The sequence below is a fragment of the Camellia sinensis genome, chromosome 3 (genome assembly GCF_055761805.1).
Source record: "Camellia sinensis isolate YWXY chromosome 3, ASM5576180v1, whole genome shotgun sequence".
Classification (NCBI taxonomy): Eukaryota; Viridiplantae; Streptophyta; class Magnoliopsida; order Ericales; family Theaceae; genus Camellia; species Camellia sinensis.
In genome coordinates, this window is record NC_138963.1 from 13,623,844 (window position 1) to 13,647,230 (window position 23,387).

General features: G+C 33.1%; 1 protein-coding gene across 1 annotated transcript; it reads left to right on the forward strand.

Annotated features, from left to right (window-relative positions):
* The first annotated feature begins 9,848 nt into the window (after positions 1–9,848).
* On the forward strand, positions 9,849–12,791 carry GPAT6 (glycerol-3-phosphate acyltransferase 6). The gene is made up of 2 exons (XM_028253499.2): positions 9,849–10,566; positions 11,746–12,791. Exons 1-2 carry the CDS (start codon positions 9,949–9,951, stop codon positions 12,619–12,621), a joined length of 1,494 nt encoding a protein of 497 aa, XP_028109300.2. The 5' UTR covers positions 9,849–9,948; the 3' UTR covers positions 12,622–12,791.
* Positions 12,792–23,387: the final 10,596 nt, after the last annotated feature.

Here is a 23,387-nt window from a genome sequence, read left to right on the forward strand (position 1 = left end):
AACCTGTTAGTGTAGTGTGGTGTACTTCACCTATTTTTCTTCTTCTTGGTCATCCATCCAAGAACCAATTAAGATGGTCCATTTTAGGTGATCTTTAGTGGTTATTAAGTCATAAGTTTCATTTCATTTTGTTGTTTTATGAGTTGATCATATGAGCCAAAAAAAAAAAAAAATCGGTAATTTCTTAAAATATGGATTGTGTTTCAAAAATTTCAAGTATTCCTTGTAAAGATTTTTTATTTAATACAGAAAAAATAAAATTTCTAACTATTCTCCTGTGTAACAATAAAATTATCAAAATTGTTAATTGAAATATATTTCTGATATCATTAAAAATTATTAATTGACTTAATAATTTATTGAAAACATTAGTCATTTGTTATACAATTAAAATTTTGAAAGGACATGATATAATTTTCAAAATTATAAGGAGCAATTCATGTTTTAAACAAAACTCACGAAGTGTTTTGTAATTTATCAAAAAAATTAATAATAATCTAACTTGTGAGTCGGAGAATTGGAGTCCCATTTACATGTTTGAATCTTGAATTTGAGTAAAAAATTATAAAAATATAAAAAATATTTACATTTGTGATCCAAACATAATCTAAAGATCATAATCTCAAGAAATTTGTCATAATCATTTCAAGAATGTTGTGGAAACTTTCTAGAAAAGCATTTTCATAATTTCTGCTATTTTTATGCTCTTAAATTTTTGTTTTTGGATAATAAAGTGTAATTATTTTAAAAAGTTTACAGTGTTTTAATTGATCGTTCTTATAATAACTCTATTCAATAATGTATTACCTAGTGTACTAGCATGAAATAATCTGTCTTGTATAATTCTGTTGATTAAGTTTGCACTCCTCCAAACGTCATCGTCTTATTACCTGAAAATACAAATATAAGCTAGCTAGTGGGTCTGTGCCGAAAACCCCTCCGATGCCTAAGTCAGCAAATAGACAATAGATACAAAAGTTCTGTAAATTCGGGAGTATGAATTGCCATACTGGGAAATAAGTGAAGTCATGAACTTTTATTGATTCCACATGACACAACCCTAGTAGGACTCTATCTCTTCTTAGCACAGTCTTCCTAGGAGTCACATTCTTAAATGATAATGTTTATCCTTAGACCACCTTTATCACTGCAATTCAATTGAGATGACAAACACTCCACTCTGCTAGCTATGCTCAGCCGAGCTATCATGCTTCGATTTATTACTGACCGCACCGCATGTGAGTCCTTCACACGAGCTGTACTGAGATACTGGTTGCTTGGCCCACTTCACTTGTCCGGTAGTTTGTTAGCTAGGTCTAACCCTCTAGTCGGTCTGTCATCCATTCTGCTCAAGATTGAGCTGCCCTTCTCGGCCCACTGCGCGGCCTAGCCACCATTGAGGGTGTAATTCATCTCAGCCTGAATTGATAGGAGTCAAATTATCCTCTCACCTAGCATTTCATGTTTTCCATAATATTTACTATGTCACTTTTCAAGTTTTCATTTTCATATTGTGAGGACATAAATTTTGAATGACAACACGTAGCCGAGGTGTCACCGAAGTGCCAGTCGAGGTGCCACGTGCCCTGGTCATGACGCCGAGATCATCTCGGCTAGGCCGAGGTTATCTGCGAGAATACCGGAATCCGAGATAAGCGGATAAGGGACAAGAGTCCTAGAATGGGAGAAGACTTCAGTTTGGATTAAGATAAAACTCTTAGAGAGTTTATCCCAATCCTACTAGGAGTTCAAGATTAGCAGTAATCCTGAGTCCATTGAAGTTAGGCTTCTATTGGGACTAGGATTGTATTGGTTATAAAAGAGAGGCACCCCTATTGGTCTAAGGTATGTCTTTTATGCTCTGTTTAGTGAGTTAAACACTATTGGTTATCTTTGAGAGATATTTTACTGACTTGATCGTCGGAGTGCCCCTAGGTGGACGAGCCACCGCCGAAATCTCTTCTTTTTGTGACAGGTCATTCGGGCTTAATCTATTTTGTCAGTGTTCTCCAGCTGAGTGGTTGATTGCCAATGTGGTTGGAAATTGACCCACACAATTTGGCGTCGTCTGTGGAAACGAAGAAGAATAGATGGCCAACGACGGACAGAAAGAGAAGGTTGGGGACGACACTCCTAATAGGAGTGGGAAACCTGTAGACCTTGACATCGAAGAAGACAACTACAATAAAGAGACTCACGATAAGAATCGCGAAGGAAAGGACGTCGGCCAGGAGAGCGACGTACCAAAGAAAACAGACCGGAGCGGGTATTACAACGAGGACGACCTCCAGGTATGGAAAGAAAGATGTCTACGGAGGGACGATGAGGTAAAGGCCATGGTGAACAAATTGACAGACCTACAAACAGTGGTCAATTTCATGATGCAGAATAACGTCATGTAGCCATCGTTCCCACTACAAGATACGTCAATTCTAGCGGCAAAGGAGGATGCCCGAAAAGAGGGGCAGAAAACACTTCCTACAGTCCCCCAGCACACCAGGACTGAAAAACACTGTCACCGGCCTTCAAGGGAGGTCGGGCGAGGAGAGTCAAGAAGAGAAGAATCAAGGAGGACGCATCGAACTACGGAAGCCGACCCTAAAGAACATCGGCATGTTCAAGGACAGGAGTTGTACTTCGACGCAACCAACGGAAGGAAGTCCAAAAGGACCCATAATGAAACTGGGAGTAGTGCACCGAAAATGTTGAAGTCAGGAGATAGCCGAGCTCCTGGACGGGCCAAAGAAGATCTGGGGGATCACCTATAGAAGAAGCAACAAGATGACGAGGTAATCTCCCCGGTCAAGCCGAGAACGCCGTTCTCGGTAGAATTGGACAAATTCGAAGCCCCGAAGAGGTTTAGCATGCCGAGATTCCAGATCTACGACGGTAAGTCGGACCCCAACTTTCACATCAGCTTGTACCTGAACTCGATGGCGTTGTACACCGGGAATGAGCCGTTGCTCTACAAGGTGTTCCCCTCATCCTTCGGAGAAATTGCATCGGACTGGCTTCACAAGTTGCCGAAAGGAATTGTGAAAACCTGGGAAGGCCTGGCCGAGATGTTTGTGGCCAAGTTCGTGACAAACAAGCTACAGCCATTGAGGGTGGACGCCCTAATGGCCCTGAAGATCGGCGAGGATGAAACCCTTAGGGCCTATGCCAAAAGGTATTATGAGGTATTCAACCGAATATCCGGATACAACCAAGAGGTGGCGGTCGTGTCGTTTAAAAACGGCTTGAAGGATGACTGCCTGCTTCAAAAATCATTGGCAAAACATTGCCGAAAAGCATGGAGGAGCTGATGGCCAGGATAGAAAAGTATGCCAGAGCCAAGGAGGACACGCCGGGGACAAAGGCGTCCAAACAAGAGAAGAGAAATGGTTCACCGAAGCGAAGCCGAGATAACATTGGATACGAAAAGACAAGAGCTCAGCCCAAGTGAGTAGATCACAGATCCTTGAAGACAAGATCTCGGCCTAGATGATTAAGTCCGAGGAGACAAGAGCTTGGCCTAAGTTAAAGAATTTTTATATAAGGTCCACAAAGGAGTATGTAGAAGCCATGCAGGGGGCAGATCCCTGGCCCATAGAGCAATATCGTAGGGATTCTTTTGGCCTTACATGCAAAAGGAAGCTGAAGCCTATGTAAAAAAATATGAAAATGCTTTGAAATCCACCTGCAATGTGCGATAGAACAACAATTCGGCTGGGGGCATACCAGCAACAACTTGTTAGGGCTTACAACAAGAAGGTCAACCAAAGAGAGTTCAAAGTAAGGGACCTCAGCCTGAGAAATGTTGCCGGCAATGGGGCATAATGGCTGAAGCAATAATAAAGTGCTAGTTTGATTTTTGAAATCTGTGCGATAGAACCGACCAGTCCTATGACCATGTTTCTGATTGAAACATGACGAATAACTTAGACTTATTATATGGCAGAGTAGAAACTTTACTTGCATATAATAGAGTTGAACTAAGTTGGGTTAACCTGGACTTGTCATATCGGCAAAATCAAACACAGATTAGAGCTAAGTGCCTTAGTAAAGAGACCAAGGTTAATAACCTTAGCCAGTCTTTGTTCAAATCTTACATCGGCGACGAGGTCAAAGCCACGTGCCTAATGAGAACCCAAGTGGAACTTAAGTTCACATTAGGGGGCAAAGAGTTAAAGAATGATTCTTGGGAGTTGGAATTTTCTAGCCGAGGTCATGTTTAACACTTGTTGAAATTGAAATTTACAAGTTGAAGTTAAACCGAGGATGTGCTTAACACTTGTTGAAATTGAAATTTACAAGTTGAAGTTAAACCGATGTCATGTTTAACACTTGTTGAAATTTGAAATTTACAAGTTAAAGTTAAACCGATGACGTGTTTAACACTTGTTGAAATTGAAATTTACAAGTTGAAGTTAAACCGATGATGTGTTTAACATTTGTTGAAATTGAAATTTATAAGTTGAAGTTAAACCGATGTCATGTTTAACACTTGTTGAAATTTGAAATTTACAAGTTGAAGTTAAACCAATGACGCGTTTAACACTTGTTGAAATTGAAATTTACAAGTTGAAGTTAAACCGAGGATGTGTTTAACACTTGTTGAAATTGAAATTTACAAGTTAAAATTAAACCGAGGCCGTGTTTAACACTTGTTGAAATTTAAATTTATAAGTTGAAGTTAAACCGAGGTCACGTTTAACGCTTGTTAAAATTTAAGTTTACAAGTTGAAGTAAGCCGAGGTCATGCTAAAAGAAGATTAGTTTAACACTTGTTAAAATTTTGAGAAAAATTTACAAGTTAAGCCAAGGTTATGTTGAAAGAAATATCTACATACTTGCCGAGATTGCCATATTTCCAAGACTTGGAAGAAATTTGAAGACAGAAGTCTTGCTAAGAGTGAAGTATCGAGTTGTAAATAACACTTGCGAAAATATTGTAAATAATATTTTCAAGTGTTAAGCCGAGGCTGAGATAAACCGATTAGTGGGTACAACCGAGGTGTTACACCCCGAGGAGATTGCACAGTTAAAGTGTATTTTGAAGACATGCAAATTATTTTAAGTATAGAATCATACAAGAGTAAAAAGAAGACACATATAACCACGTTGAAAGAAGAAATTAAAGAATGCATTCAGAAAAGGAAAGAAGGCACTTCAGCCTAACATTGAAGAAAGATTGTTTAGATTACAAAAAGGCCGGTGTGAAGTACATCAATGTCAAATGGTGGTAGTAAGCAAAGAAGTGCAACGAAAGCCTCTCCGGCGGAAGAGAGTGAAACTGGTTGCAGAAAGCTTCGCAAAAGCAACAATGAAGGATTTGAGAGAGAAAGTTTGAACAAGAACGAAGATGCATAAGCGAAAAGGCGAAGAGAGAGTTGATTTTGATCAAAAGCATGAAATGGTGGCAAAAAGGAAATTATGGTGCCTTGGACAACGTGCTTGTCAGATAATGCACGCAAAAGTGATGAGACTTGATAGCGCGTATCAGGTACGGTCCAGTAGGGGAAAGACACGTGGTAAGAACGGCTGAAATACTGTGTGTGCCAGCTCATACGCGTGCTGGAACTCTTGGAGTTCTTGATTCAATGAAGCAAATACCTCGGCTAGGAGGACGGTTTCGACTGAGAAACTTGAACGAACTTGGTCGTTGGTTCTAAGGCATTGATGAAAGCAGACTATAGGTCTTGGTCATATTGAGCCGATGAGTTCTGACTTCGACAATAGATGATGAAGTGAGCTTAGCCAACGTACTAAATGAAAGAAATGATATAGGTTCCATCACCTCAGGATGTCGAGGTAATAGAACCTAGGGGGCAGTTGTGAGGACATAAATTTTGAATGACAACACGTGGCCGAGATGCCATGTGTCCTGGTCATGACGCTGAGATTATCTCGGCTAGGCCGAGGTTATCTGCGAGAATATCGGAATCCGAGATAAGCGGATAAGAGAGTTTATCCCAATTCTACTGGGAGTCCAAGATTAGCAGTAATCCTGAGTCCATTGAAGTTAGGCTTCTATTGAAACTAGGATTGTGTTGGTTATAAAAGAGAGGCACCCCCATGGGTCTAAGATATGTCTTTTATGCTCTGTCTAGTGAGTTAAGCACTATTGATTATCTTTGAGAGATATTTCACTGACTTAATCGTTGGAGTGCCCCCAGGTGGATAAGTCACTGCCGAAATCTCTTCTTTTTGTGACAGGTCATTCGGGCTTAATTTATTATGCCAGTGTTCTCCAGCTGAGTACTTGATTATCAGTGTGGTCAGAAATTGACCCACACACGTATCGTTTCTCATTTTATTAGACATATTAATAGGTATGTTCGAAGATAAGAAAAAAATTATATCAAATACAGTACTTCGTACGCAAGGCCATCAAGCCTATTTATTATAAAATTTCTCTAGGTATTTTTCTTTTGGGTGGATTGTATTTAGTGATTGTTGTAAAGTTGTGCTTGTATTTTTTTACTTTTTTTTTTTTTTTTTTTTTCTGTCTCTACAAAATTTTATTCAAAAACGAAATTCAAACACCAACTTTTAGAAGGCTAGCTATTTATTTTACTTGCTATAGGTCTTTATTCACATTTAAAACTTTAGTCAGGTCAAAGGACATTATTTTTGTTGGTTTCCCAGTGGTTTTGTAACTATACAATCTTGTTAAAACAGAGGAGGTTCACTCACTAATTGGTGCAAATTCAAACAAATTTTATTTATTTATTTTTATTTTTTGGGGGGCGAGTGAAATATTTTCTCCTCTTTTTGTAATTTCCTTTCTATTTTGTTAATGTCCATTTTTTTTTTTTGGTAAACTGGATGTTAATGTCCATTAATGATTAGAGAAAGGCACCAACAATGGTTTCCAAATACATCAACCACATCTTGTCCTTCTTCACCATGTGCAAAACAACATTATGAGGCTGCTTGGTGTAACTTATCAGACTACTTATAACTTTTTTATTCTGAAAATTTATGTCAATTGTTTAATGCAATTTTTACTTATAACCTATTAAATGGAAATAATTTAAATAAATTGAGAAAAACTGAGTTCCAAAAGCTAGGTAGAGTGAGGGGTATTTTTTATTTTTAAATTATTAATTTTTAATTTATAATAAACTGTACCAATCAACACATAGTAACACCCAAAATTGAAACATTTTTTTTTTCTCTTCAATTAGTGAAATCATTCTCTGTTAAATAACTACAACCCTAAGCCAACAGATGTGTTGAAAACTAGTGATGTTCATTAGAAGATCCTTTCATTGTATTTTTTTGAAGCTAATATTTCAAAACATGTGGAGACTTTGGTATTGATAGATTAAAATTGTGGTAAAATACTTCATGGAAAGAAAAAAAAAAAAAAAAAGTTATATTAATAAAATGGGAACTAAATTACCAAAAACTCAGGTTCGAATTCCATCAAGTATATTCATATTCTGAAAAAATTGGTGATTAGATTACTTTTAATTCCAACACTTTGCTTGGTTCCTATTTTTTAAAACTAGTTTTCAGATAATTTTACACTCTTATTTTTCGTATTTTTTTGTTTTTACTGAATTTTTTAAATATTTTATGCAATTTTTTTACTTTTTAGACACACCTAACATAAATACACCTAAAAAGTAAAAAAATTGTAAAAAAAATCTTTTAAAAATTCACTAAATACCAAAAATATAAAAAAAAAATACAAGAATTTAGTACATTTTTTGTATTTTTATGTATTTCTTAATTTTTTAAAATATTTTTTCACAATTTTTTTACTTTTTAGACACATCTAAGTAAGGTGTATCTAAAAAAGTAAAAAAAATGTTTAAAATTTTAAAAATATTCACTAAAAACAAAAAAACACGAAAATAAAAAAACTCAATTTTCAAAAAACTTAATTCAGAGAACTCAAACCAAACAGTGAATATTTTTTTTTTCAATTACCCAATTTTAATTCCTTTTTCCTTTTTGTTTTCAATTTCTTCTTTTCTATAAAATGTTTAGTGCAGCTTATGGATTAGCATTTTTTCTTTAAAAAATTTGTACCAGTGAATGTGCATCACTTATAGTTTATGAATCACAACTAGTTAATTAAGCTGGAAGTAAAATTCGTACCACCATTTTACAATTAAAATTATTTGAAGTAAAAAAAAGATGTATTTTTAACTTCTCTGTTCTAATTATTATCTTTTAACATGCTAGAGGTTCCAGCAAAAACAAACCATGCGTCTTCTTTGCAATCAATCTGAAAAATAACCCCTTTCTTCTTTTTTTAATAAAAGAGGAATTTTCATTGAAGAGGTGAAGTTATTTTGGTGGTTTTGTAATACTCTATGCCATTCAATATGTAATATATGTATATTTCTCTCTCTTAAAAACTAACATAAAAATGATAAATTTCACTAATTTAGAGTACCAAGAAGAGAAGTAACTATTTTCATGCATTTAGAATGTACTCATGATAGCCATATGCAACTAACAATATACTATTGTAAACAACCATTTTGTGACTGAACATTATCATGCACTAGTCATGGAAACATTGGAACAGAGGATGTAAAGGAAAATATTTCATTCTCAATTTTACTCTGATATTGACAAGGCCTGAAAATTTTACATTTTATTAATGGTTACTCTTAACCACTTGATATAACTGTTACATAGTGAATCTCACCTAATTACTATTAATATTGGTGATTAGATTATCTTTTCAAATTTGGACTGAATTGATATTTCCTTCTTCTTTTTTTAAACTAGTTTATACCTTAATTAGCTCTCGTTTGGCATAAGTTAATCGGGATTTTTTTTTGTTAAAATAACTATAAAAAGATAAATTAAACTTTTTAGTCCAATAAGATAAAATGTCGCATCTAAATCATAATCATTTCATTTTTTCTCTCATAAAAATAAAAAAATTTATCTCAAATGAAATTTTTTAGCCCTAGGCTAGAAGCCAAAAAATAAAAAATCCAACTCACATCCCAAACGAACCGGCAATAACAAGTACAGTATAAGCTTAGCCAATTGAAAGGAGCTGAGCTGATGAGCCAAGCCAAGGCTATAAAGGCTTGGCTTGGCGGACGCGTAGAAACTAAAAAGTAGGCTAATTGAATGACTGTATTTGTTGTAGGTGTTGGTTTGGACTTTCAACCACTTACGACCCCTCTTCACAACTGCCCTAATTTAAACCTCAAAAAAAATTAAATATTAAAAAATAAACCATCTTATTTTAGTTAACTCTCTCTCCTTATCCCCAAAAGTTATGTGGTGTTTTCGAAACAAATATATCAGGCCTCGTTTGACATAGGTGTTTTTAGTGATTTTTTTAATTTTTAGTTAATATATGAGTTGGTAAAAATTAGTATATTTAAAATAATTTTTTAAATTTTATAAAAAGATATACAAAAGTAGAGTAGATGGAAAATAATTTTTGATCTTTTAGAATTTATTAATTTTTTAATTTTTTTAATAATTTTTTGACTTCCTAATTAAAATCTCAAAATTGCCAAACGAGGTCTTCATATATGAAGAAATTAGTTAGTAAATCCCACACACCACATCATCATGCCACATTGATTTAAAAAAGTGATAGTTATTGACAAAATTTCTAAAATTTCACCATGTATTGTTATTTTTTTACACTATATATTGTTTTCATTTTATCAGACATATTGTTAAACAAACAAAATAAATTAATAATACATAGCTAATAATAAAATTTAATAAATAAATAAACAAATTTTATACTAAAATTTATTGGACGGTTGCACGATCATGCTAATATACTGGACCACTTGATAATTTTTCTCCCTTTCCCTCTCTCTCTCTCAACCATAATATTTGTTTTTCTCATGCTAGCAACACAAACAATCTTTCTCCCAATTCTTTTTAAACCCCTCCCCACCCTCCATAACATGCAATTGCTAGCTCATACACACCTACCTCTCTCTCTCTCTCTCTCTCTCTCTCATGGGTGCTCATCGGCAATTCGAGCCGGTCTCCAAATGTAGTACCGAGGGAAGAACGAATCATACGGTGGCAGCAGACTTAGATGGCACGCTCCTCGTGTCGACAAGCGCTTTTCCCTACTTCCTCCTCGTTGCCCTAGAAGCCGGTAGCCTCATAAGGGCACTAGTCCTTTTAGTATCAGTCCCATTTCTATACTTAACATACTTGTTCATATCCGAATCCATCGCTATCCAATGTTTCATCTTCATTGCCTTTGCTGGACTCAAAATTAGAGACATTGAGCTTGTTTCAAGGTCTGTCCTGCCCAAATTCTATGCCGAGGATGTCCACCCGGAGACTTGGAGAGTGTTCAATTCCTTCGGCAAGCGATACATAATCACCGCTAATCCCAGGATTATGGTTGAACACTTTGCCAAGAATTTTTTAGGGGTTGATAAGGTTATTGGGACCGAATTAGAAGTGTCCAAATCTGGAAGAGCGACCGGGTTTGCTAAAAAACCCGGTGTTCTGGTAGGAGAGCATAAGAAATCGGCTCTTCTCAAAGAATTTGGCAGGAATTTGCCGGATTTGGGATTGGGAGACAGAGAGACTGACCATGACTTCATGTCCATATGCAAGGTTCGGTCTTTAAACTTTTTTTTTTTTTATTAATTTTCGCAATTATTCTCTTATCTTTTATTTCATTTTGATTAGTTCAATATTATTAGTAGGCAAATAAATCTATTAATTATCTTGAATTTCTTTTTTTATAGGCCTTGTGTTGAAAAGTTTTTATAAACAGTGTGTTTTTTAACATCTTTAAAGTTTGAACATTTATGAGCTGTTTGTTAGTTAAAGAATAAATTACTATCGTTTTTGTATTTTTGTGAGGTTGGTCGCTTTTATGGCATGATGCTTTGTTCGTGAATCTCTCTGCCTTCGCCTCTAAATGACAACTATTTTGATTTTCAAATAATTTCAAATTCTATTGGTCCACGTGGCAATTCAATATATTTTGAAATTATACTAATTTATTTTTGTAAGGATAGATATAAAGAAATCATGTAATTATGAATATCAAATTAATTTTTTTTAATGATTTATATATAAAACTTTACAAAATAAACGATTCTGATTATCAAAATGGGACTCGGGTGGTTCTGAGAAGAAATAGTGCACCAGCAGTACACATGACAACATCTAATTATTTTCAATTGGGAAGACAATTATTTTCAACATGCATCCTTCGTGTTCAAACCACTTTTCCATTTTGTATCATACTCTTGAATTACGTCTTCACGAAAGAAATATGAGAAATTAATAACTCTTTTTTCTAAATTCTCTACTTTTCTTTACATAATATACATATTGGATAAACAAGAATGTTTGGTTTCCTGTTATAAATTTTTGTCGTGTCAAATTGGAACAAGTAAAAATTTTATCTATCCTGCATTGATTTTCATTCCCTTTGATATACCTTGTGTATCGGTATTAGAAAGATGAAAAATTAATACATTAATATGATATTTAAAATCATTAATACCTATAGATAACCCGGTATACCAATATAAATATCGGTTCATATCAGATTCACAATAGATATAGTCGATATAGTTATTTTAGTTAATATAAAACTATTTTTCACAGCTAACGTCACCATATTTCCTATGCTGTCCCTCGATACTTCCAATAGTACCGCATGCCAATTTATTTCTCGATACCCCAATTCAAAACATTGAATGGTATTTTACATTTCAATACACACAAATCAAATATTTGATGTTTTGGACATTAACAACACTCTGTTTGTGATTACAGGAGGGATACATGGTGCCAAAAACAAAATGTGAGCCACTACCAAGAAACAAGCTACTAAGTCCAGTCATTTTTCATGAAGGCCGTTTGGTTCAAAGGCCTACCCCTCTTGTTGCCCTCTTGACCTTCCTATGGATGCCGATAGGCATCGCTCTCTCTATCATTAGGGTTTATTTGAACATCCCATTGCCAGAGCGAATCGTAAGGTACACCTACAAAATCCTCGGAATCAAGCTCATCGTAAAAGGCACCCCTCCACCGCCCCCTAAGGCGGGCCAGAGCGGTGTCCTCTTCATTTGCAACCATCGCACGGTGTTAGATCCCGTTGTCACCGCGGCCGCCCTAGGAAGAAAAATCAGCTGTGTCACATACAGCATAAGTAAATTCTCTGAACTAATATCACCCATTAAAGCTGTGGCATTATCGAGGGAGAGAGATAAAGACGCGGCTAATATCAAGCGATTGCTTGAGGAGGGCGATTTAGTCATATGCCCCGAAGGGACCACTTGTCGCGAGCCATTTTTGCTTCGATTCAGTGCACTTTTTGCAGAGCTTACTGATCGGATCGTACCTGTTGCAATCAACACTAAGCAGAGTGTTTTTTATGGAACGACTGTTCGCGGGCACAAATTATTGGATCCTTATTTCGTGTTCATGAATCCGATGCCAACGTACGAAATCACATTTTTGAATCAATTGCCAGCGGAGCTGACTTGCAAAGGCGGCAAATCTGCGATTGAGGTTGCGAATTATATTCAGACGGTGCTTGCTGGGACATTAGGGTTTGAATGCACTAATCTCACTAGGAAGGATAAGTATGCCATGATGGCTGGGACTGATGGCAGAGTGCCAAACAAGAAAGAGAGTTCTTCAAAATGAAATGAAACGAAACGAAAATGCAAAATGTGATCTCTTTTTTTCTCCTTATTGTTTTTTTTCTTTTTCTTTTTCTTTTTCTTTTTTTTTAATTTCATATATTGTGAAACTTTATTGAAACAAATAATGTGGATTGTTGTTATTATAAGTTTTTATATAATAACAATTTCATATGCATCTATCTATACTATTTATCTATCTATCTATCTATCTATCTATCTATCTATATCTATCTATCTATCTATACTATCTATCTATATCTATCTATACTATATATATAAACAAATGTAGTGGATTATGAGAATTCTCCAAACTCTTAATACTAAATTCTTATAAATTCTCTCTCCTATGTGTCACTTTTCAATTCTCCCCTTCCACTTTTCTTAATTTTTAATCATTTGTCAATTATCTAAATCTCAAAAGCCAAAAGGATTATATATATTTAAATAAAATGATAAATATTTAAATATGAGCAACAAAGAAGTAGAGATAAAAATATAAAATAAAAAGATAACTATTCAAATTTCAACTACAAAATAATATAAAGAGTCAAATAAAAGATAAAATAAATAAATAAATAAATAATATTATGAGTCAATTAATTATAAAAATAAAAAAGTGAACTATTTATATATGAGCAATTAAAAAAAATTTAAATAAAAAAATATTACGAGTCAAATGATTTTTAAAATAAAAAGGTAATTATGTATATATGAATAAAAAATAAATATAGATGAAAAAATATACAAAAATAAAAATATAACTATTTAATGAAAATTCAAATAAAAGATAACAAGATATTTAAATAAAAAAAAAGATTAAGATTGGGATATAAATATCCCAAAAAGATGATAATTTTTTTAACGATCTATATTTATCTTTTGTTAGTTTGTTATAGAATTTCTATATTTTTCAACTTAATCTTTTTAATCTTTTAAAATCATCAATTACTTATCCACACAAATTTTAAACATGATAGAATTCCATATATATCTTTTGTTTAAACATAATCTTTTTAATATAAAAACAAGTTCTTGCAAAAGAAACCATGAACAGAAAATTAGGGGGAAAACAATCAACATTGAGCCATTTCTGATCCCTTTTCGGTGCCTAAAAATCTTAAATATTTGCTTTACATTTGAAATGTGTACTTGCATGAGTTTTTGCATTTGTAAGAAAGTGAGTTCATATAAATGAACATTATTATTTTTAAAATTTTTTTTTTTGTTACAATCTGTATTTTTCCTTATTTCTTTCTTTTTGTTAATAATTTGTCATTTAATTGAGATTTTATTCTTTTTTTATTTTTATAAAAGTACTGCTATTATCAATTTGTAACTCTCTCACTTATTAATTATTTGTGTTTAATTTTTTTTTTTTTTGGTGTAGATGTTAGATTGAAAATGAAGAATAAAAATTTATTGGATATAGGTTATACTTTAAATGTATTCATCAGTTGATTTTTTATTGTTGATTATCCTATTGAAATCATTCATGATTAAATTTATTTTTAGTAACTCATTTCCTTTGAGAACTAAACCACGAATTTCTTCTTTGTTTAAATTTTTTATTTATTTATTTAGATTCAGAGTTTGAGCAAATGGAAGATATCTCATATTTAAAATGTTAATTTTTTTTTGAATAATTTAAATATTTATATTCTTTATGTTTGTCAATTCAAGTATAATGCATTTTCAAACATTTTTTTTAAATTTTTTTATAATCATTCCAAACCTATTTGTGTTTAATGAATCAATATAACGAAAAAACAAATAGCATGTAAAAAATTTTAATCACCCACTAACTAAATATAATGGGAATTAAAATTAATTTTATTTTAATTTATTATATTATATGAGATGATTACTGTAATATCTACTATTGATTAAGCAAAATTAGTGTTACTTTTATTTAATATATTAGTCATTTTGATTAATTATAATATGCCTTTGTTACTCTACTTTTGGTTTTCTGAAGTAATTCTTAGAAAAATTAACTATTATATATGTGATGATTTACTAATGTATAATACTTTTTTAAAATTTTCAACAATGTGAAATATTAAATATTTTTAATGATGTGAAATAAGATTTATATACACAAACCAAATAAAAATATTAAGAAATATAAATAAATAGTAATTTTTTTTGTAATAATTATTAACTTTCTAAAATCCTGTACATCGCACAAGTGACGACTAGTTTATATATATATAATGTTTAGCTGATGTCTTTTGGGTAAAAAGTGGCCTTGAACATAGTATTGTTGTGATGGTGGCAAGCATTAAGCGTTAATATGCGAGAGCTGGTGGATTTATTTGGTATCTTTGTTGTTACTGTAGTTAAAAAGACAAAAATATTTATTTAAAAGAAATTTGTTCTTTTACAAATATATATCTATTCATTTTCTTTCATTGTCCTAACCAAACAAAAAAGAAAAACATTAGGTTATTTTACTCTATTCTATTTTTTTGTATTATTTATTTTTGTACCTGATTTGACAATTCAATATAAAACCATCTCCAACGGTGAATCAAACTTAACATCAAATTTAAATTTTGATGAAAAAAATACTTTTTGGTGCTCCAACCGTTTCACCAAATTGACATCAAAATGAGAATTCAGTAAAAAAATCATCAAACTGAGAATAAACTACAGATTTTACCAAATTACTGTTCATGACCGTTGAAAGAGCTGAACTGGTCAACCAGCCGATTGCCCGATCAGTTGACCAACCGGCCTACCGGTTCCCTTACAAAAATTTTGGTTCAAATAGGTCAAAAGGTTCAAATAGGTAAAAATATATATATATATATATATATATATGCCTTATCGGTTGACTAACCGGTCGATCCCTGTTTTAATACCCACAATTGAAACAATCTGTATAAAAATGAAAAAATAGATCTTTTTTTAACTCAAATTTAATAAAAAATTTAATAAACGATTAGAAATGCTCTAACTTAAATAAGTTGCTTTAGCTTAATTATTTCGGTGGCGGATTGGTTGGAATGGATGAAAACAATCATGATTTGAGTTGGTCAAATCCCTAGCGAAAAGGGATCACGTGGATGTCCTATAAACATATATTATTTTATATATATACTAGCGTATGCCCGTGCCTAAAGGTACGGTGTAAATAATTTTAAAATTAAAATGCAGTTATAATTTATACGTATTATGTTAAAATTTATAAAGTTTATGTTATTTTTTGATAAAGATACTGAAAAATATATTGAAATATTTTTCTTCTTAAAGAACTTACAACAATTTTACTTGTATTACACGCTCTACAAAACTCAAATAAAATGACAACTCTCCCTAATATTAATGCAAATTAAGAAACAAACATTTAAGATTTAAAGTTATATTGCATATCAAAATATAAAAGGCAGTAAAAAAAAGTGTAAACACTGAACAAAAAATAGAAATAAAGTTATACTGTCATACACCAAAAGAGTAGGTTAAAACTTTACAAAAAGTGGGTTAAAACTTTACAAAAAGTGGGTTAAAGCTTTACAAAAGATGTATGCTTTACAAAAGATGTGTCACTAACATGTCATACACAAAAAATTATATTGTCATACACCAAAAATATGTATGCTTTACAAAAGATGTGTCAATAACATGTCTTCAAATATGCGTTTGCCCAAACTTCCTCCTCATTACTTTCCAAAAAGTGTTTGTATCAACTTTTATGTATCCCCAATGAGGAATATGCACAACAATCTGGTAATTTGTGGAAACAAAAAAAATATAGATTAGTACATGTGTTGGAAATATACATGTCAAAATACTTTCAGATTGAAATTACCTTATTACATCCCCATCGAAGCAAGGTAGTCGTATTTCTCCTTTTAAGCTCCATAGATTTTTCGGTCCAATCCTACAAAAGTCCAAATTTCAAATTATTATTAAATTGAAATTTTTTAAAAAGTTATATAATCAACAGAAATAAATCTACGTGGTTACCTTCTAATAAAACGTCATTTAATCTGCATAGAGTACTACAGCAACACTTCAGGATAAACAATATTTGTAGTAGAATCCAAATTATCTTTAGGAGGGAGAATACTTATACGATCAAATGATGTACATCTAGACAATGCCACATATAATTGCCCATGGCTAAACACTGGTATACGCAAATCAACCCCAACAAATTTCACAGATTGTCCTTGAGATTTATTAATGGTCAAGGCATATGCCAATCGGACTGGAAATTGACGTCTTGTCATTTGGAAAGGCATTTCTGAAGAAGATGGTGTCAAAGATATCCTTGGTATGAATGCCAAATTGCCAAACTTTTCTCCAGTTAAAATTTGAGCTTCAATTATGCGAGTGCCGCACCTAGTAACCATCAATCTTGTACCATTACATAGTCCATCTTTCGGTGCAATGTTTCTCAACAATATTATAGGACAACCCACTTTCAACTCTAACTTAAAAGTTGGCAACCCAGGAAGATCCAATGAATTTAAATATTCATTAGGATATCTATTTGTAATGGTAGGATCAATTTCATTATCTTCAGACATTTTATCTGCTGCAAGATAAGTATATAATCTCCCTGGAAAGATATTCAACGCAGTAGTATTAATGTCACTGACATCATCGTTACGCGCAGACAGAATTGTGCATTCAGTTAAAAATGTTGGGGTTGACGTCTCTATCATATTCAATTGTGGATAAACTGTAGAGAGTAATTCATTCAAATCTTGACATTTGTGTATTGTTGATGGAAGGTTAACGATTTCTTGAGGATTGGTCCCAATCTAAAAAAAAAGTGAAATCAATAAAAGAGTAAGTGTAAACACAATTTATTAATTTAAAATCTATATAATACAGGTTAAAGTAGTGTTACCTCCATCAAGAAATTTGCAAAATTAGCATTTTCATGGCCTTCATGATTCAAGCGCATATTCAAATCCAAAGTCAAGATATATATATGCTTCCATAGAACAGAGTGTCTTAATGATGCATTCACAATTTGCTCACGAACTCCTTTGGGTATAACTGGTAAGATTTGTCGAAAGTCTCCTCCAAGAACAACAGTAATACCCCCAAATGGCTTTTCACTATCGCAAATGTCCCTCAATGTACGATCAACCGCCTCAACACAATGTCTATGTTGCATAGGAATTTCATCCCAAATTATGAGCTTTGTTTCTCTAAATAACTCAGCTTGTAATGATTGTTTGCTAAACCCACAAAGTGAATTTTCCAAGACATCTAACGGAATGGAAAATGTTGAATGTGCAGTGCGACCTCCTACCAGTAACAGTGATGCAATTCCAGACGAAGCCACAGTAACAACGATATGCCCAAGGCTACGACATTTTAATGCAATTGTATTGTATAGAAATGTTTTCCCTGTTCCTGCACCCCCATTCAGAAAGAAAACAGTTCCTTTATTTTGAAAAACTGAAGAAGTGATTATATTATAAGCATTCCGCTGTCCATTATTGAGACAATCAATATTAATTTGTGGATCTGCATGTTCTGCCTCACTCTGCAGTTGTTGATGTTCAACTATCAATCGATTACCAACTACTGCACTCCAATTTGCAGTAGGTTGTGGCATGGGTGGGAAGTCAATTAAACTTTTGCCTGATTCATGAAGCATTTAATTCAAAAGATGGAGACCATAATCTTCAATTTGAGCCTCAGTTGGTTTAGAAATGACAAACAATGTACAAATCTTATGTGCAAGATCATCACATATATGCGTTGAAAATTGATTCCATAATGCATATGGATTTAGTGGAGAGCACTGGGTGAGAATAATACTAAACAATCTTCTCAATTGATATCCAGTTTTTATGACTACAGCCTCTTTCAAGCATTGTATCCATTCTTTATCATCTTCTAAAAGCCCCCTTGCAATACATGCTAATTTAAATGTATCATGCACAACATTATCGACTGTGCGTAAAGACTGAAACGACTTTGGTCCTTTGACAACGGTTAGTAACAAACGTAGATAAAATCTTTCACCACAATTAGGGCTAGCAAAGTACATTCTACCAATTGCATATCCCCTTTCTCTTGATTTCCATCTCTTTTCTGACTTGAGCCAGACAAAATGTTGTGGAAATTCTTGATAAGTGAATGGACATTCATCTTCACTGGCAGCACAATATGCAAAGAAGCCAGTAAGAGTTGACATTTGTTGACCAGCTCTAGATTGAATCGTTTGTAATGACTCTTCTGGGTTAAAAACAACACAATGCATTCCAGGTAAATGAAGTGCCAATCGTACAACTGTTGGCATCTCTGCATGCAAAGGATGACCAAATATTCGCCAAGCAGCTTCTGGAGGTCCAATATACCTTGCATCGAGATATTGTTGAATCTCATTTATCATTCCTAACACCATCGTTGTACGATCATAACCCTTATAAATGTACTTATGTATATACTTGACACATCTCATTCCGGCACAAACTTCCACATTTATATGACAGTTGAAAAGTTTTGAAAGATATGCATTATATGGTACGACATCCCTGTTATCAACTTCTTGCCCTCTTATAGTATGTACTTGACCATTATTGCGACGACGATAGATAGGGTATCCATCTTGATCCATAGTTGTTGTTTCTGTGAAAGCTCGAGGGTATCTCTTAGTGCATCTACCATTTTCCATACATGGTGCTTGCGGATTTCGAGCACCACATGGTCCATGTACCATACAACATTTGATAGTTTCAAAAAGCATTGGATCGTCTTTTGGGTCTGGAAATTCTGCACACACCAATTTGTCTACTTGAGCACATGTCCGAATTTTGTCTGGACCCTTGAGAAATAAAAGTGCATGCATATGAGGGAGGCCTCGTTTTTGAAATTCAATTGTAAAAACATGTGCAACTTTATTTCCAAACACTTTATTTGTTTCTATCTCCTTCATCAAACATTTTCTCTTCAACTCAAAAACACGGCAATTAAATCAGGATGATCAATAGGTTTTTGATATGGTAATAATGCTGAAGTAATTTCTGGCCAATTGGGATTTGCAGTCATGGTAAGAAAAATATCTGGGTGTTGGTTGTATCGTGTGATAGCCATTGAATCTTGAAAGATTTCAAACATATGTCTAGGACTACCAGTAAATGAAGATGGCAAAACAAACCTTTGACCAATTTGTCCAGGTCGCACATAATCTGGATCCATATCTGACAACTCTTGGTAAAGCTCAGCCCGAAGTTTCCCTTGATTAAGCTTGTAGTATGTCAATCGATTTTGCTCAGTTGCAGCCCAAGCATCTACCAAAAACTCTTGAAATAGTTTCCTACCTCTCAAAATTGTTGAATACTCTGTGGGTCGTTCAAATAAACGATAACTATAAAAATTCATTTGAGTAAGTCGATCAATTGAAGGTCGATCATACTGAACATTCCACAATTTCAGCTCAGGTTCCCATCCAAGCTCACCATATGGAAATAATAGAACATAATGTAATGGCAAGTATGCTGGGTGACATTCATTAATTTGCATCAACTCATTATTTCCTCGGAAATGTAAAATAATATCTCTCATTCCATTTACCTCTGTTCCATCACCTGGTATTACAATTGCAATCTCATCTGTAGTTGGTAGGTTATACCGACGTCGATCAGTTGTTGAACTGTAATGAAGATGAGCAGGTAGATTGTGTCCTGCCGAGTCTAATTGATGTAAAATGGCATGAGCCTGGCGATATTTATCTACAAATGCATTGACTTGCAACAAACTATCCTGAATAGTTTTGAGAACATCCCTTCTCAAGTTAGGATTTCTACGATTACGAATTTCTAAAGCTGAATAAGGGTCATAGATATACAGCTGAGCATAACTCGCATCCTGCCCTGGTTGTGGTTGTAGTGATCCTGTTCGATGTCGCAATTCCCCATGAATTGTGAATGATGTAGGGCCCCTTCCACTGAGTACTCTAGGATCCAATGTAGCACCAAGACTCGTAAAAGCATTGGCTGCATTGTACACTCGAGTATAACTTCGAAAGGATTTTGATTGATCATTATTCCCATCATACAATGCCTGAAGTGGTGGATGGGGTGTAATAAGTAAAGGTAGCCTAATCTTCCCTTCCAAACAGCAAGTTCCGAATAAGGGACGCTTTATAGATGATTTTGTTAATTTTTCATCCATCCAATGTAAGGCTGAACAATAAGGACATAATACATCCATCTTGCCAAGATAATGGCGGCAAGAATCTTTGTGTGCCCGGGCGCCAATTGATATACTTGTAGGTAGATCTTCTAATTCATCATCAGTACATAGATCTTGTTGAAGAAATCGATTTATAGGAGTAGACCTACAAATATTTGTGTATAAATAAAATTCTGTACAACAAAACAGTATGAGCAAAAGTATGTATTGAAGATGTGAGAATCTGAAGATGTGCTTGAAGAAATCGATTTATAGGAGTAGACACAGTAATTTACCGATTCCTTTGTGAATTTGAAGATGTGCTTGGCATAGAAAACGAACATGTCTGATGATAGGTAACCATTGTTCGTTTTTGTGCCGACTGAGAATCTTCAGTTATTGTTTCCCACTCCAAGTGAGTGCGATCGCGATGAATTGGTGTTAAAGAACATTGTCTTATTTGAACACATTCTTCTAATCCCTCTTGCTCTCGTTGCAAGCATTGAAATTCAATTTTTTCACGCTCTCGCCGTGCCCGTTGGGCCAATGCAGCTTTTGATATTATATTATCATTTTGTGCCTAAAAAGAAAATATTTTATCATTGAAGCAAAATATGTGAATATTTTGTGTTTAAAATGAAACTATCTTCTTATTTCTTCCCTTTCTCTTAATTTTGTTTTATATTTTATTTGTTTTATACCTTTAATAGTGTTATCTTTATTTCTTATTTCTTCCCTTTCTATCTTCTTATTTCTTCACTTTCCCTTTCCCTTTCTTTGTTTTCTATTTTATATATTAAATAAGAATTAAAAACCTATCTTATTTAGTTTCTCCTTTCTTTATTTCTTCGTTTCTTTTTTCCTATTCTCTTTATATAAGTAGCAACTTATGGATGGTGCATTATAAATGCACATGTATCCATGCAAAATAAGAATAAATAAATTTGAAAAATACATACAAATAATAGCAAGTTACAGGAAAACATATTACAATCATTCTACAAAAACAACATAAAACAATAAATTCATTTTACACACTCATATATTTTAACTATCAAAATTTTGATTAGTTTTGCATCATATTTTTAAAAAAGAATATATACCACTTGACATGCATTTGTCATTCTCTTGCCGGAAGGAGCCATCTTTTCTTTTCCTTTAGACATTGGGTTGACCTTTTCTTTATCTTTTGCCTAACAAATATAAATAAAATATTGAAAAGATTAAAAAAAATCTTATATAATCTTATATAAATAAAATACATACAATGTTTGACTTGATTTTGTACTTACCGCACGAACACGGATAACATTAAGGTCGTGCTCATCACGGATGACCACACCAACATTTCTACATGGAGTTGTAGGAGGAGGCCTACAGAAATAGATTGTGAACAAATTAAAATCTATATAATAAAGTGGTAATAGTAAGAGTAAAAAATTTAAAATTGTCTTGGGTAAAAAATTCTTTTTCTTTTTACCAATTTGGTGTTAAAGAAGGTTGTCTTGGGTTAATACATTCCTTCGATCTTTCTCTTTCTCGTTCTCGTCGCAGGCGTTGTCCCAATTGGTATGCAGAACATGGCTTTTGATTTTTTTCACGTTCTCGCCGTGCACGTTGGGCCAATGCAGCTTTTGATAATTTATTATCATTGTGTGCCTAAAATGAGAATATTATATAAGAATGTGCATAAAATGTGAAGATTAACGAACTTGCTTCCCTTTCATCATGTAATTTTTCTTCCTTTTAACTAACTTTTCCTCTTCACTCGGTTAAGTTGTTAGTCATATAAGAACCAATGCATGTATTTATGAAATTTAAAAAGGAAGGGAAAAATAATTTGAAAACACAAAACTGCAAACTCACTATGCACGCACTTGTTGGTTTTAAGACACTACCCATCTCTTTACAAAATGTACGTTGAAAAGGTAAATATTAAATCATTGGGTACGTAAAATGTGAATATTAGTATGTAATGTCTTGTACTTTCCTTTTCTCTCTTCTTGTTGTTTCTGTTGTATTAAAATGCATTTTTGTCTTTTTCTTCTTTCCTTAAGAACTTCTTATAAGAAAAATAAAATTATATTATGTAGTTTCCTTTTCATCACATAATTGTTCTTTCTTCTTATTTTCCTTTTTCGTTTTCTTCTATTTTATTTTTATTATGCTATGTTGTAGATGCAACATATTGTACAAATGCAACATATTTTTATCATACAAATAGACAAACATATTAAAAATTCAAATTAATGTTTATACAAATGCATTAGCATGTTGTACAAATGCTTACTTTACCATGCTTCAGAAAAACATTTCACATTCAATAAAAAGAATTGAATAAATTTTTGAAAAAGAAACTTTTGAAAAATGTACATAAAAAATAGTATATGACACTGTGCAATTCGTAAAAAAATCTATATAATATTCGAAAAAGAAACTTTTAAAAATTGTTGAGAAACCATACCATGGGATGTGCATTTTCTTTTCCTTTGCCATAAGGAATAGCTTTTTTTGTTTCCTTTGATATTGCCTTATCTTTTTCCTTTGCCTTTGCCTGTAAAAAATAAGTAGAATATATTTATAAATTATTTTTAAAATGATAAGAAAATACATGTCCAATGT

What these genes read in the sequence shown, in the direction of transcription:
- GPAT6 (XM_028253499.2), top strand. Translation starts at nt 9,949, where the DNA reads ATGGGTGCTCATCGGCAATTCGAGCCGGTCTCCAAATGTAGTACCGAG. An exon ending in ACTTCATGTCCATATGCAAG is followed by an intron (nt 10,567 to 11,745) that starts GTTCGGTCTTTA and finishes TTGTGATTACAG; the next exon opens with GAGGGATACATGGTGCCAAA.